At 37.7% G+C, this 13,912-nt stretch overlaps 1 protein-coding gene across 1 annotated transcript in view; it reads right to left on the bottom strand.

Annotated features, from left to right (window-relative positions):
* ADGRG2 (adhesion G protein-coupled receptor G2) overlaps window positions 1–13,912 on the bottom strand; it is a 49,525-nt gene that overhangs the window by 25,857 nt on the left and 9,756 nt on the right. Inside the window, exons 3-7 of the mRNA XM_074929783.1 lie at window positions 8,250–8,303; window positions 3,099–3,146; window positions 2,953–2,985; window positions 2,058–2,099; window positions 1,824–1,826 (exon numbers count right to left, since the gene is read on the bottom strand). Coding sequence (XP_074785884.1) covers window positions 1,824–1,826; window positions 2,058–2,099; window positions 2,953–2,985; window positions 3,099–3,146; window positions 8,250–8,303 — 180 coding nt within the window. The remainder of the gene's footprint in view (window positions 1–1,823; window positions 1,827–2,057; window positions 2,100–2,952; window positions 2,986–3,098; window positions 3,147–8,249; window positions 8,304–13,912) is intronic.

The following is a 13,912-nucleotide window of genomic DNA, read 5'->3' as shown; positions in this document are numbered from 1 at the left end:
GAGTGAAACATGCTGGTTTTGATTAATTAATTTGGACTAATTTTCTGTAACAGTTTCCTCAGAAGACCTACATGCAACTGGTCTCTATTTTTTCTTTTTTTTTAATCCAAATAAAACAGAAATCAGCACACCATAATTAAGCTCTTCAAATATCACACTATTCAATCACTAGGTAGCATATTATCTGCTTCTGAGGATCCTACTACAGCTACTTCTGATAGCATGAAACTAAAACTGTTGTACCTGATAGAATTCAAACTATGACGATATCAAACATGTATACCCTCATCTAGTAGAACATATCTTTAGTTCTAGCAAGCTTTTGGCTGCTCCCATATTTTTAATACTACCTACACTGCAAAGAAATAACAGTAATCCCAAATTAAGGGTACTGTAAACAGATCCCTCTGTTGTACAAGATCAAAATAAAGGACTGGAAATATATTTGCATCTAAGACAAAACTCATACACTTGTTCATAAAAATAATGTGTCAGCCCAACTTTCCTCCCTTAAGCAGATAGATTGGCCTTCATTAACAGAAAAACAAATGCTATTTTCTCTGCTGTTATTAGCTAGTACCTGTCACGGTCGAGACGGTCATGCGACAATTGACAATTAATTAAGAAGCAAAAGAAGTGGAATCATTTATTGCTCTTTTACATCTTTTTTTATATCTTCTACAACTACTGCAAGCTCTAACATAATTGGTTAAGCCCATAGTAACGGTACACCCATAGCAACGGTACATGATTAGATAGCTTTCTTAAAGTTTTTACTTCTGAATATGATTCACGCAGTTCCTTATCTATGTTCAACAGTTTCACGTTTCTTGTTACAGATGTTCACTATCCTTGCTCCTTATCTGTGATATACTCTCCCTCATACAGACTTCTCACGGATACGGGATGATCTGGCCGAGGTCAAATTCCTTCTGCTCTGCCAGGCGTTCAGCAGACCCGCTGCCTACCCCGACAAGTACCAAATGAGACTGGATTTTAAAAATTTCTTTCCTTTTTCAGTGGTACAACCATCTGCCTGTTAGAGCTTGATGTTTCATCCATTTTATCACCATCAACAAACAGCCATCAGAGGGTACAGATTGTGAGGTGGTGGCAATATTCAAATGATTAGAAAAAAAAATTTTCAGACAGCAATTTAGATTCAAATAAATTTGCCTTCCCTTTTGTGTTGGCAGTTGTCAGTGAAACAGTTATGAAAATTATATCAGTACTCTTTTTTTTTAAACAATCCTTAAAAATATAAAATGTTCAAATAACTGAATTTGTCAAAATTATTAACTACAAAAAGAACAACAACACTTATAAAAACCCATCACAAAATCCAGGAGTGACACTAAAATAAAGAGTAGCATCTGCCTCTTTTTTTTTTTTTTTTTACAGAGCACCCATTTGTGTGCCACCTACTCTTGCTTAGGATCTCTGCATGCCACCAAAATGCACAAAAGAGATAAGCACCGTGGAGGATAAAAGACTGATCAAAAATCACTAGTGTTTCCAGCCCCCAGAGATCATCAGATAACACAGCAGCAAACTTCCTGCAAGTCACATTCACACAGTTAAATTATGCTAGTCAGTGTGGCTCCAAGCCAGTTCTTCTACCACTTGCACTAATTCAGCGTGAACACATTCTAATTGGTCTACCAGGCTGCTACGTGGATAGTAAAAAAATTAAATTTCGACTACTCCAATAAACTGAATGTGCCCTGAGAACATCATGATGGGATTCAGCCTCCTTCAACCTAGTAAAAAGCATGAGGATTTTTTTTTTTAAGAGATTATGTTTCTTACATCTTTGTGGTAACCTGCTGCTCTGATGTACAAAATAATCAGACTCTTCTATATGCAGCCATCTAAGCAAGCACTGCAGAATTAGACTTTCTACCAGACTGGAGAGCAATGCAAACTGCTAATATAACACAACATAACACCAAGAAAAAAAGATACTATTAAAGATATTTGAGAGCAGACTTCCCGAACTCACACACTTAGATTTTGAAGAGCATAAAAGAACATCAGGGGCGACATATGAATCCTACCTGGTCTTAGGGTGGAGTAATAATCAGTGATGTCAAGATCTTCTGTTAAAAAAAAAAAAAAAGTTTTAAAATTAAGTTATCACATTTTAACTTAAAAAGCCTATGAAATACATGTCACAAAATAAGCTTCCTAATTTCTACTTCAGACTCTGTCTTCCCAGAAGTGCAAATACATAAGGGAATTAAGTTACTTTCAGAGTGGGAAATGAAAAACCAGCATTCTGAATGAGATCCATCCAACCAAATTTTTATGTCCGTATATGAGCTAGTCACTCTAGGCTCCCTAATATTCAGTGGAGAATGTGGTCCTTTTAAGGCTTGATTCCTATTTAACCTATTATACATGGGCACCTCAGTTCTAAAAATGTGTCTTTCTCTCCATCAACTACAAAGAATAGCGGAATGTCTAGCTCCTGTACAGACATGTAGGAATCTCTACTGATAAAGGATGATCCTAATCCTTGTTTTCAAATGCAATCAGGGAAAAAAGGGGTAGCAAGTTCTAATTGAGTCTTTACTGATCCGATTTGGTAATTCATTGCAAGAACATGTATCATGTAAGTGTCTTTAAAGAATGGAGTGTACATTTTAGTTCTGTAAAATACTTTATATAGTATCAGAAAGTATAGAAAACATTATAGATATAGCAACAAACTAGTTTGGTCTTTGGTAAGCAATGTAATATCTTGAATAGAAAAGAAAGGTTAACAGCTTGGTGTCAGTTAAATATGCTTCAAAACTCTACCCATGCAGGCTTAAAATACAGATTGGAGATAAATACACATTTTAAGATCATGTAAAAAAAGAATGTGGACGAAACAAATCTCAGGGTTTTTTTAAAAAAAGGCAACAAATATCTCCCTTCAGACCTTACTCTCTTCATGCTAATTCTCACCTGCAGTTTGTGTAGTCTCCTCTGAAGTCATATCTGAAGAAGAGAAATTAATAACAGTAAAAACAATAAAACTAAAATGAAAATCTAAAAAATAAAAATCTAAATCTACCTAAATCTAAATAAGAGAAACATTAATAAAATCTTGCCTGAAGGATTAATAGGATAGGTGATAAAAGTAACAATAGAGGATTCGGGGGGGGGGGGGGAAGAGAAAATAAGAAAAAATGGTATTAATATAATATTTTATTTCTATGAATTTGGGGGAAGAAGGAAAGATCAAGCATGCAAACCCTCAAAGGGGAACCAAATATTATTTATCTATGTTCCATTGTTAATAATGTTCAGATTATTTAAATATAAATATTTGAAATAATGTTCACATTATTTCAAAAATCTGAATATCTGAATACAAACAGCTGATAATCGAGTTCCTTCAGATAAGTTCCTTTTATTGTTTCATTCTTTTAGAAGATGCAAATGAATTTGGCATATCCAATAGTTATAACTGCTTAGCCCAAAGGACCTTTTTCCTGCACAAACTCAACACTCATGAGCACTCATGAGCAGAGATGACACACTGGGTTTGGCAAACTGTCTCTCCAATAAAGCTATTTTTGCAGTAACCGTATATAAATAGAATGACGATGCACATTTTTTTTTCAGCTACATCAAAAGAAAAAAACCCAGAAAATTACATTAAGACAACAGAAGAAAATTTAAGGATTGCTCAGGAAGGATGTGCTTAGTAAGTGTATTTTAGGTGCCAGTGCAGGAGTACAGAGGACCACTTTATATCGCTCCAATATGAAAACTTAGTGACTTTTTAAAAATAGGCCAGAGTAGCTTCATAACAGAATAACGTTATGCTTTCCAAACTACTAAAATCATCACTGTCATTAGCAGAAGCAATATCTTAAGTACAATAATGAAAAGTTGATGGCTCTGCATAGACAGTTGCATATCAAGAGGAAAAAAGCAATTTACTTCATTACTTGGAAAGGCCAAGGGAGCTTTTCTTTCTTACATATGTAGATGAACTAGATGAGCCATTTTGAGCCTTTTCAAAAGTCCCCTCTTAATTCCATACTCAGACTAAAAGCTAAGTATATTTGGTTCTTAAGTACAATCCTGAAGACAACTGATTCTCTAAGGCAACTAAAAAGCAGCCAAAATATGAGGAATCAGAGTGAAAACTAAGTGCAGATTTCATCTGTATTATTTGGCTTGGTATAAACTACAACAACTATTGAATTGGCTGCAGTTGTTAAAGATCAACCATTCCCAGAGAAAGATTGTATCTGTAAAAGAACAAAAACCTGTGTGTTTGTGTCTGTATCATTGCTTCTCTCCAGAGCACAATATGTCAGTATACATTAAGCAAGAAAGCAACTGGCTTTCACACAGCTATTTCTGTGTGTCTACATTATTAAGTTTTAAAAAATGCTTTCACGGATGATGTTCATCACCTCTGGTCCCAGAAGTCAGTGGTCTTGTGTGTGTTTGTGTATGCGTGTGTGCATGTGTGTAGTATACCACACTGCATGAAGTGACATACGCACATCTGCTCAGGTGGGAGGAGATGTAAGGGAGCTCTCTCACTACAGTGTTCCTCCTTTGGCATCTCTGCAAACTGTTCACTCTTTAGGTTACTGGACAAACGGCTCCTGATCAAACAACTTGCACCTACTCCACCCCCAAACATCACTGCCACAAATCATGAGTGATTCTATAAAGTAAGTGATTTCATTATAAAGTAGAATGAAGAAACTAATTTTCTCTTCAAAAAATAAACAATTAAAACATTTAATGTTGGAAATCATTTACATTATGACTTTTTTGCCTTACATCAGATAAAAACAGATTTACCTAACAGGAAACAACAAACTTTGCAGCAAACAGTAAAGTCCCAATTTTCTTACCAGAAATGGTTGTTCCAGCTGATTCTCCTGAATTTGCAGCTTTTGCTTCAGACAAAAAAAAAAAAAAAAAAAAAAGAGAGGAAAAAAGGACCATAATGAAGTTTCAGGCACACATAATCCTCCTTAGCAGCCTTTCCTATATTATCAAAAGTTTACTGCATTCACCAGAAGAGGGCAACACCTGCTTATCAGAAAAGTTCCATCTTGTCAAAAAAGGCGCATGTAACAATCTCTGATTTTAAAAATTACAATTGTTATGATTTAAAATAGAATTCAACTGAAGATTATTTATTTTCAACAAATACTGAACAGTTTGCATTGTATAATGTTAGGAAAACAAAAATTATTGACTCAAGTTATGTGCCATGCTAACCTAAAAGCCGTGTGCCTACCCTGAGCATCTTGCTAATTCTGGGAATGGGAATCAAGCATACATAACAAGATGGCTGTAGCTGGGTATGGAGAACTCTTCTCAGACTTTGTATAATAACACTGAGACTTGCTATTTAAAATTTATCCTGTATATATCTGTTCTCTTTTCTATCCTGCAAAAAGCAGCATTACAAAAAGGAAATTTATTTCAAGTTTGAACCTCTGATCTTGATAGGAGCCAGCCAACTATTTATATAGCAAACACTAGCCACTAAATCTTTGATGTTGTTACAGTCAGTATTTTGATCAAAAACAAATTAGGAAATTTGATATCTGGTTCACATAGCAACTTCAAAGTTAGCCCCTTCATTCACTGGGTGGTTTTTGACAGTGCCATAGACAAATCAAGTCACTGTTATCACAAAAATATAATCTAAAGAACAGCTGGCTGCAAATATGAAACACTATTTAAAAAATATACTTAGGGTATTTTGAACATCTTCTCTCAAAACTCAAAAGTCATCCTATAACACTACTCATACTGTAAAGCCTTTCCTATTGTCATATGAGTTAAGTCAGAGATACCAAAAGTCTCTGTGGAAACACAGATTTTTTTGGTTAAACGTAGTGTAAAATGAGTTTCTGAAATGCTAATCAGTCACATGATTCCTTGCTCAGACTATTTTGCTTGCCTTACTGAAAACTAGTAATAGCTTCTTTCCAAATAATAAATGTAAATATAATTCCTGCAATGAAAGGAGACTTGGAGTCATCTCAGTGACACTGTTTTCATTTTCTCTGGAAAATAACTGATGGTATTTGTACTATGACATATTTTAATACAAATAAACCACTAGGATGACATAGATAATTAATTTGCAAATATTTACATATTCTTAACTATATCTATTAATTAAAAAGTAGCAGCAGCAGCAATCTTCCTACACACTTTCTAAAATATGAGAACAATGGGGGGAAAATTACACAGAATGCCCATATACCTGTTATCTGTTTTCTGCCAAGCAACATAGCAGCAGTTTCAACTACAAAGGAAGAAGGTATTTTAGGAGCAGACGTATTTTTATATATATATATATATTTGCACACATGCATACATATGCACTTTTAAAAATACAACCATTTTAGATGTGCTACTCGCCTCAGTTCAAGCTGGCTTGCAAACCTGCTTTTCATCCATTAAGAAATGTGCGTTGAGTCTTTTTGAAAGCTGGAAGTTGAACTCTTTTGAGTTCAATTTTTTTACTCAGTTTATCACTTTTATACTTACAGAAGACACAGATTAGGCTGTGAGCTTTCCCACTGCCCTTCCATCGCTAATGTCTTCAGAAACACTTTCAGCACATTTGCTTGAGTGCAGATGTAGACTAATAAACAGCAGCAACCAAAAATATAGCTAGCACACAAAACTGTGCTTTCACATCGCTATTTTTGCACAAATGTGGAAAAGAATGCTGATGAATTATTCAAGAAGTGAAATGTTATTAATACAAAGAAAAAGAGATAAATTAAACCAAAGAAAAGCAGGGGGCAGGAGAGTTGGGTAAAACAGGGATGCTTTATTCCATACATATTTACAAGTGACATGAGATGTACTTTGAGAATACATCTACATTGTGATATGCATCTACGTCATGTAGACGCTCACATGCCCAAGAGCTGCACCACCAAAGAACATCTAAGCAATGAGCAGATAGATCAGGCTGCCAGAAGCAAAGCGGCTTGGGTGGACCTGGACTGGGAATGAAAAGGGGAGCTATTTCTAGCTCAATCCACAAAACATGTCCATAGGGACACCTAGGGAGATATGCAATATACAGATTAGCTCTTGATTATGGTGTGGATCTGACAATTGAAGCTATTACACGGGCTACCCATAAATGTGAAATGTGCTGTAATCAAGTGAGCCAAGTGACTACAGTCTTACTGGAATAGAAGATGGCTGGACTATCAATATGAGGCCTAGCAGATAGATTACATCTGACCACTGCTGCAAACATGCCACCAAGGCAAGTGCTATGTGCTTCCCATGGTGGAGACAACTAGCAGATGGCTAGAAGCATACCCTGCAGTCTATGCCATCACCCAAAACATCATCCTTGGCCTTGTAATACAGGTGGCAACACAGCACAATATACAGTTAAGGCACTGTCATCTACTTCAGCACCCTTGATAGCTGAGACCCTGTCTGTTAGGGCAAGGAGGGAGAGAGATTCTTTTCAAGTCACTGAACCTGGTGAGACACTTTAGCCACAGCCAAGATGCAGCTCCACAGAATCACAGAGGAAGAGAGATTCTCTTTGAATTGCTGGGGTTGCTGGGTAGTTTCTCCACAGTTAGTACCTTGATATCCAGTCAGCCAATCCTCACCACTACACTGGTGCGTACTGTACTAACCTCTGCAACATAGCTTCTGTGCAGTGGACGTCATCCAGATCTTTGGAGACCTGGTTGTTGTCTAAGTTGCTGTAGACCACCTCCACCACTGCTAATTTACTCAGATATTGGGCACCTTCCTTCTTCCATCAGTGGTGGTCCACTTGCATCAGTTGTCTACAAGACCATCCTTGGACTCTGAATCCAATGATCCAAGTTCAAATCTCTGTGGGACCTCCAGTAACCAACCAGTTGGGGATGACACACAGAAACGTGCTCTGGTGCAGCAAATTCCTGGATAGCAAGGTGTGTGTGAGAATCTGGGCAGGTGCCTAGAGCAGTTTTCACCTGTGATGGCCTGGGAGTTTACATCTAACAGGCATGGAATCCTGGTGGAATGGCAGACCACTTGAAGGATGGATGTCTTGCTTACACTGAAGTCAGAGACTTCTGGTGCTGTGTGGAGACCTGGCCTATGCCTACCAGGCCTGTGCCCAACATCCTGAAAGGAGCAAGAGGGTCTCTGGATCTAAGGACATACAAATGGATGCTGTGGCTAAACCAGAGACACAACCCTAACTATAATTAGTCACTCCTGTGGTCAAGAGGAAACAATGGAAGTGAAGGTTGACCCAGTTAGTGAAGGAAGAAGCTCCTCTTGAGGGACTCAGAAGAGGCAGCCTGTTCTGCAGCAGGACAGCCACAAGAACAGGAGGGGAAAGTGACAGAAGTCATGAAAGAGACAGAAACCACCCAGTCCCTACTCCTGAGTGAGCTGCACAAAGATTATAGCTGCCAGCCAGGGAAGCAGATTGCTGACTGGTTGTTCCAATGCTGGGATACCGGCGCCAGCTATCAGGAGTAAGAATACATGAGAGCTTGATAAGATGTAAAGAAATGTCAGTTCATGTTTCTTGAATGTTATACACTGCATGAAGCTAAAACCAGCAACTCTGAAATATGGCAGGATGAATACATGGAAATCAGATTAACTATGTTTAATTTTTTACGAGTTTTCCTTGAAATTGTTAGTTTTAGTTGATTTGTATCCTGGTTAGAAATTTTCTCATGGAGAAAGAGAGAGAGGGAGGGAGGGAGGGAGGGAGGGAGGGAGGGAGGGAGGGAGAACCAAAATTCTGAGTAAAATAATACACATCCATTAAGTAAAAAGTATAAGTAAAAAATTACACCTTCATACATATCAGCCTACTGAAATGAAACTATTTCAGTAAAGACAAAACCAAGTTACAGCAAACATTTTATTTGAGACAACTATGATTCTGCCTACAGAGAAATACAATTAGCCTTTTTAACACCTAGCACTGTATGAACTTCACAGATCATGAAAATTTGGCTATAACCTTAATTTTACAGTCAATTTTCAGGAAAATTAGGACTTCTCACTATCTGGTAAGTCTGATTAAAATACATGATCCTATAAGGTATGTGTTCTAGAGTTCTTATGTAGAAGTGTTGTTACTTTAACATTGTATGGTGATTAGGTATTATGGCACCTATAAAATTATTTTCTTAACATCTAGTGTGGGTTTAGAGAAGACTGTTAAGGTACAATACTGTCTTTAAATAAAATGCAGAACTGAAGCAGCAGTCAGATAAAACTGTTCTGTATTGTTTAAACAGTATGGGTTTTTTAAGGTAGAATGGGGTGAATAAAAATAATTGGGTCAATTCTACATAAAGCAGCCTTTCAATTAGAGAAGAACATATCCTTCCACATGTGGGCAAATTGGATTCCCTACCACAGGAAGTGAGTTCCACCTCCAAAAATTCACCTGCCACTGCTCCTGTCTTACAAAGCCGGTAGCACCTTGGGTAAAAGCCCTCATCCCAACTAAAGGGCCTTGGAGGAAATTAAATTCTCAAAAGGAACCCACCTCTTGAAGTATGCAGTATCTTACAGAAAAGACCACCACACTGCTGCTTCTGCCCACTAAGAAAATTTAAAAATCTGCCTGGGGAATCTGACCTTAAGGTCTTTCTCACACACTCTTGAGGAGTCAGTCTAGACATAGTCACTGTAGACAAACTGCATTTCCCATCCTCCACAATCCTTCAATCTGCTTTGTGAATTTTTGAGAATACAAGCGGTATCTTGAGGTAGGCAAGAAAATTGTCCACTTACACGTTTAGCACTGTAGGTTAATAAGAAGATAGTGTATTCTAAAAATGCTTTTAATAACAAATCCAGCAGCACAGGGAGCAAAACACAGGCCATGAATATGGAGCTGGCAAATGCAGGAAGTAATGATGGCATGCATAATCTGAGAGGCACTTTTTTCTGGACACAAATCTAACCATGACTTCTCTTACAGCACAATATTCGCATGCCTACATTATCCATGAGAATGAGACACGTCACTGATCAAGTTCATTAATCAAGTCTTTCATCAGAATCACCTTTGCATACAGAAAGAGGGAAGGAGAGGCTGGTCATACATTATTTAATTTCACTTACACTTGTCAACCCTCCTCCTTTGTTGTGTTTGAGAACTAGAAAAGAAAATGAATAGAGTTTATGTGGAGAAGGATTAAAGTCCAATCTAAAATATCCCTAAAGTTGACTTGTAAAAAGGGAAGTAAAATAACTCAAGGTATGCTAGTTACAAGCTAATAGAAAATTTATTGCCCTTAGGTTGTTCACTATTGACAAGAGCAAGAAAAATCCTTACATATATGAAACCTCATTGTATTTGCTCCATGCATTTTTATCTGCATTACTGTTAGTTTAGGATGATCAAATCAACATAACTAATGTTGATTTCCTATTCATCATAGGAATAGGACATCATGTTAATATCCTATTCTGAAATAAGACATTACATATTGTAGTAATACTTTTCTACATTTTCTCTAATAGAGAAAATTCCTGAGCATCCAAACAGCAAATAAATAGGCAAATAAAATTGTTCAGTATTACTTGTTGCTTTTGCTGCAAGGGAGACAGAATAGGTCCCCTCAAGAACTGTTTTTTTCCTGAAGGAAAAGGCAACTCCATTAAATGACGAGCACCAGTTTCTATTACTAAGATGCATCATTAGAAACAAAAGCAGCAAGTCCCTTACTGTCTTCATACCCCTTTGTACTGTTCTGACACAATTAGCTAGCTAAGCCAAGATTTGAGAATCGCATCTAGTGTAGGCAGAGGAAACTGTTCCTCTGGTATGAAACCTGTTTAGCAACTCTTACCATTGCTCCATACCACAGCTGCAAGAAGCTCACCTGGGAACCATATTTTCATTGTGACAACCTTCAATTCCCATAATGACTTTGTATGACAATGGGAACCAGTGTAACTTTAACAGCTCTAGTCTGGTAGAAGACTAAATCCATTAATAACAGTACTTAAATCTAGGTCCACAAACTGATGTAGCTCTGAGAGAGACCAGTGCCTGGCTGTCTACGAAACAGCCGTGTGCTTACAGCATTCCTTAGCATGACAGATCTTAACTACCAGTCTACTGGCTCTTTTAGGATGAGATGATCTACATGTGTCCTGCTGAAGCTGTTCCACCAAGCAAAGCAGAATTCAAAAATCAGTTCAGCCAAAGGGAAAGAAAGGGAGAGGGAGGCTTTGTAACACAGTTGTCAAGATGGGGTGGATGGTTCTGGTCCCTTCACCAAAAGCACTGTCACCTATAGCATGCCTTTTGTTCAGTAGCTTAGACACAGGATACAGAAAAACCTCTTAAAACATGAACAGCATACAGTGTTCTATCTCCAACTGGAAGACAAAAATAGCCTTTTTTTCTTCCTACCTCCAATCTAACTTATGATCACTACACTCTTTCTTAAAATTTTTGGAAAGGCAACACCCTTTCTGATTCACCTGTCTTCAGGCAACCCACTCTGCCAGAAACAGTTCAGTTTTTCCAGGGTGGAGGAGTGAGACAGAGCTAAAACCTGGCTGCAGACAACATCATGCAAGAACTAAGTTACTGGCAGCTACTTCTTGCTCCCCTGTCTCAGGGGAACAGTATTGCTGCTGACTAATACTGTTTTACCTAACACTTTGTGATTGTCTTTAAACTTTTGCAGAAAGCATCCTTTGAGCAAGCCTGAGACAGCAACTAGAGTACTTTCTTAGGAGAAGCAGAAAAAGAATCTGAACTGTAGTGAACTAAAGCCTCCGTCCATATGGACACCCACCTTGCCCAGTCTGTGCAGTATGGAGGGCCAGGGGATGGTTCAGAGAGAAGGGTCGTGCCTGCTGGCCTCTGTCGCTTGGGAGACATGGTAAAAGAATGCAAGGGGCAGTTGCTTTCTAGTAAGGTCCAGACATGAAATGGGCACTAGACAACTTAAGGAGCAGCAACAGCCCTGGCAATCTGCTGAAGCACAGACAACATTACTGGCAGGAAAACAGACATTTATGGACTTACATGTTCTGTGGCCTAGATGACAGGTTTATGAAATGAAGTGCTTAAAATTTTACTTATATTAATTGAAAAACATGCCAAAAATGAGAAGTTTGTATTATCACCCAGGACTATTCTTTCAAACTAAAGGTACCCTCGACCATGTCAGCACTCACAAATAGATCAACAGCAGAATCTGAATGGAAGAATCCTAAGGGACACCTTGGTGGCTATGTAATATGGTCTCTCCATGCCGCAGTACTTGGCTGACACCACAGAATGGTATTAGATAATCACAACTGTGATTGCTGATAATAACAGTTTTGACTTAAAAATACACACAAAAATACCAGGAAATTAAGAAAAAACAGATTTTCTAAATAAGATGTGATAGCAAACTTAGTGCTGAAAGTTTTTTCCACCAAAAACTCAACTGATTCAGGCAGGAGAATTCACTTGCATTAAAAAACCTCATCAGAAATGCCAAAGTGGAAGTTTTCATTCCCAATAAATACATAATATCATTTTCTGGCTTTAAAAAAAAAATAATTAAAACCACTTTACATCAAAAAGTCAATTCCACACTGCATTTTTAAGTCCATATAAATTCTCTTCTAAACATTCTCACAGGCAACAGTTATGTATTACAACAGTCACCAGCACTGTGCAGCAACTATCATCCATTTGTATTCAGTGTTACTAGGATAGAACCATAGGAAGTGCCTGGCCTTAATACATTTCACAGGACTTGATCATGAACAAAACCAAGCAGCCCAAACAGCAAAATTTCAAAATGATATTGTTCTGAAATCGATCTATTTAGAGAAATAGGCACCAAAAATACGACATTCAATTCTCTTGTTCACATTAAATCCGTATTTTCTATTAAAATATTGGGTCCCTTTAACATGTGATAAACCTTTCAGCTGGATAAACATTCTGCCAAAATGAACCATCCTGTCACACAAGGCATTAATAACAGTAACACATAAAAATACTCCCCAATTGTTCCACTCTAGGCATTAGCCCATATCAACTTTTTATGTAAGTTAGATACTGAGGCACATTGTATAAGTTTATAGGATAAAACTAAGTACAATCTTAATTTTATGTTTTGGTGTCTCTCATGACACTTTACGTCTGCTCTGACTCAGCAGTGGCACCATGGAAGAAAGGATGAATTATCACTGGCTATTGAACAGAAGGAAATGTAAGAAAATTATGAAAGTGCTTGTTCACACCAGGGTCTGTCACTTCAGCCAGTTCATTTCAGAATCATTAACAAAAAATGTAGGTGCAATATTTTTAACTCAGCTTTGATGTTACACAGGTTTTTACATTAGATACTGAGGTGAATCAAATCACCTCTTCTCTGGCAGGCTGATTTCCAAAAAAGTGACTTCCTTTGATACCACAGAAGAGGGAGGCAACAAGAGCAAAGAAAGGGAAGGTCAAACATGCCTTCTGTTAATAGGTAAAAAGTAGAGTGGTACATGACTCATCAAAGAGGCACTCCAGAGTTAGGTATTTTTTCCTTGTCACATTTACTTCCTTTAAGAGTTTCCAAAGAATCTGTAGTATTCTGTCCTTACAGTTTTAGAAAGAAAATAGTATTGGGGCAAATAGTTTATTTTTTCACCTCCAGCTGTCATGATCTGCTCAGTAAACGTAACAATATGGCCCAAAGCTCAGTACCCAACAGTCTGGGATGCAGGCTGTATGAGTGGTTGAGTGGCAGCTACATTTCCACCTTCTGCTTGAGGAGGTGAAGCCTTGGAACTCCACCCTCCCTTCCAGGAAAGCTGATCCTGTCATCAGAAGCACACACAGCTCCAGAAATCTTTAAAAACGGATTACATGAGCCTAAATCATACCTCCCATTGCCCACACCTGCAAACT

Source organism: Athene noctua, chromosome 1 (genome assembly GCF_965140245.1).
Source record: "Athene noctua chromosome 1, bAthNoc1.hap1.1, whole genome shotgun sequence".
NCBI lineage: Eukaryota > Metazoa > Chordata > Aves > Strigiformes > Strigidae > Athene > Athene noctua.
The sequence above is the reverse complement of the archived record's forward strand: the minus strand, read 5'-3'. Positions and strand labels throughout refer to the sequence as shown.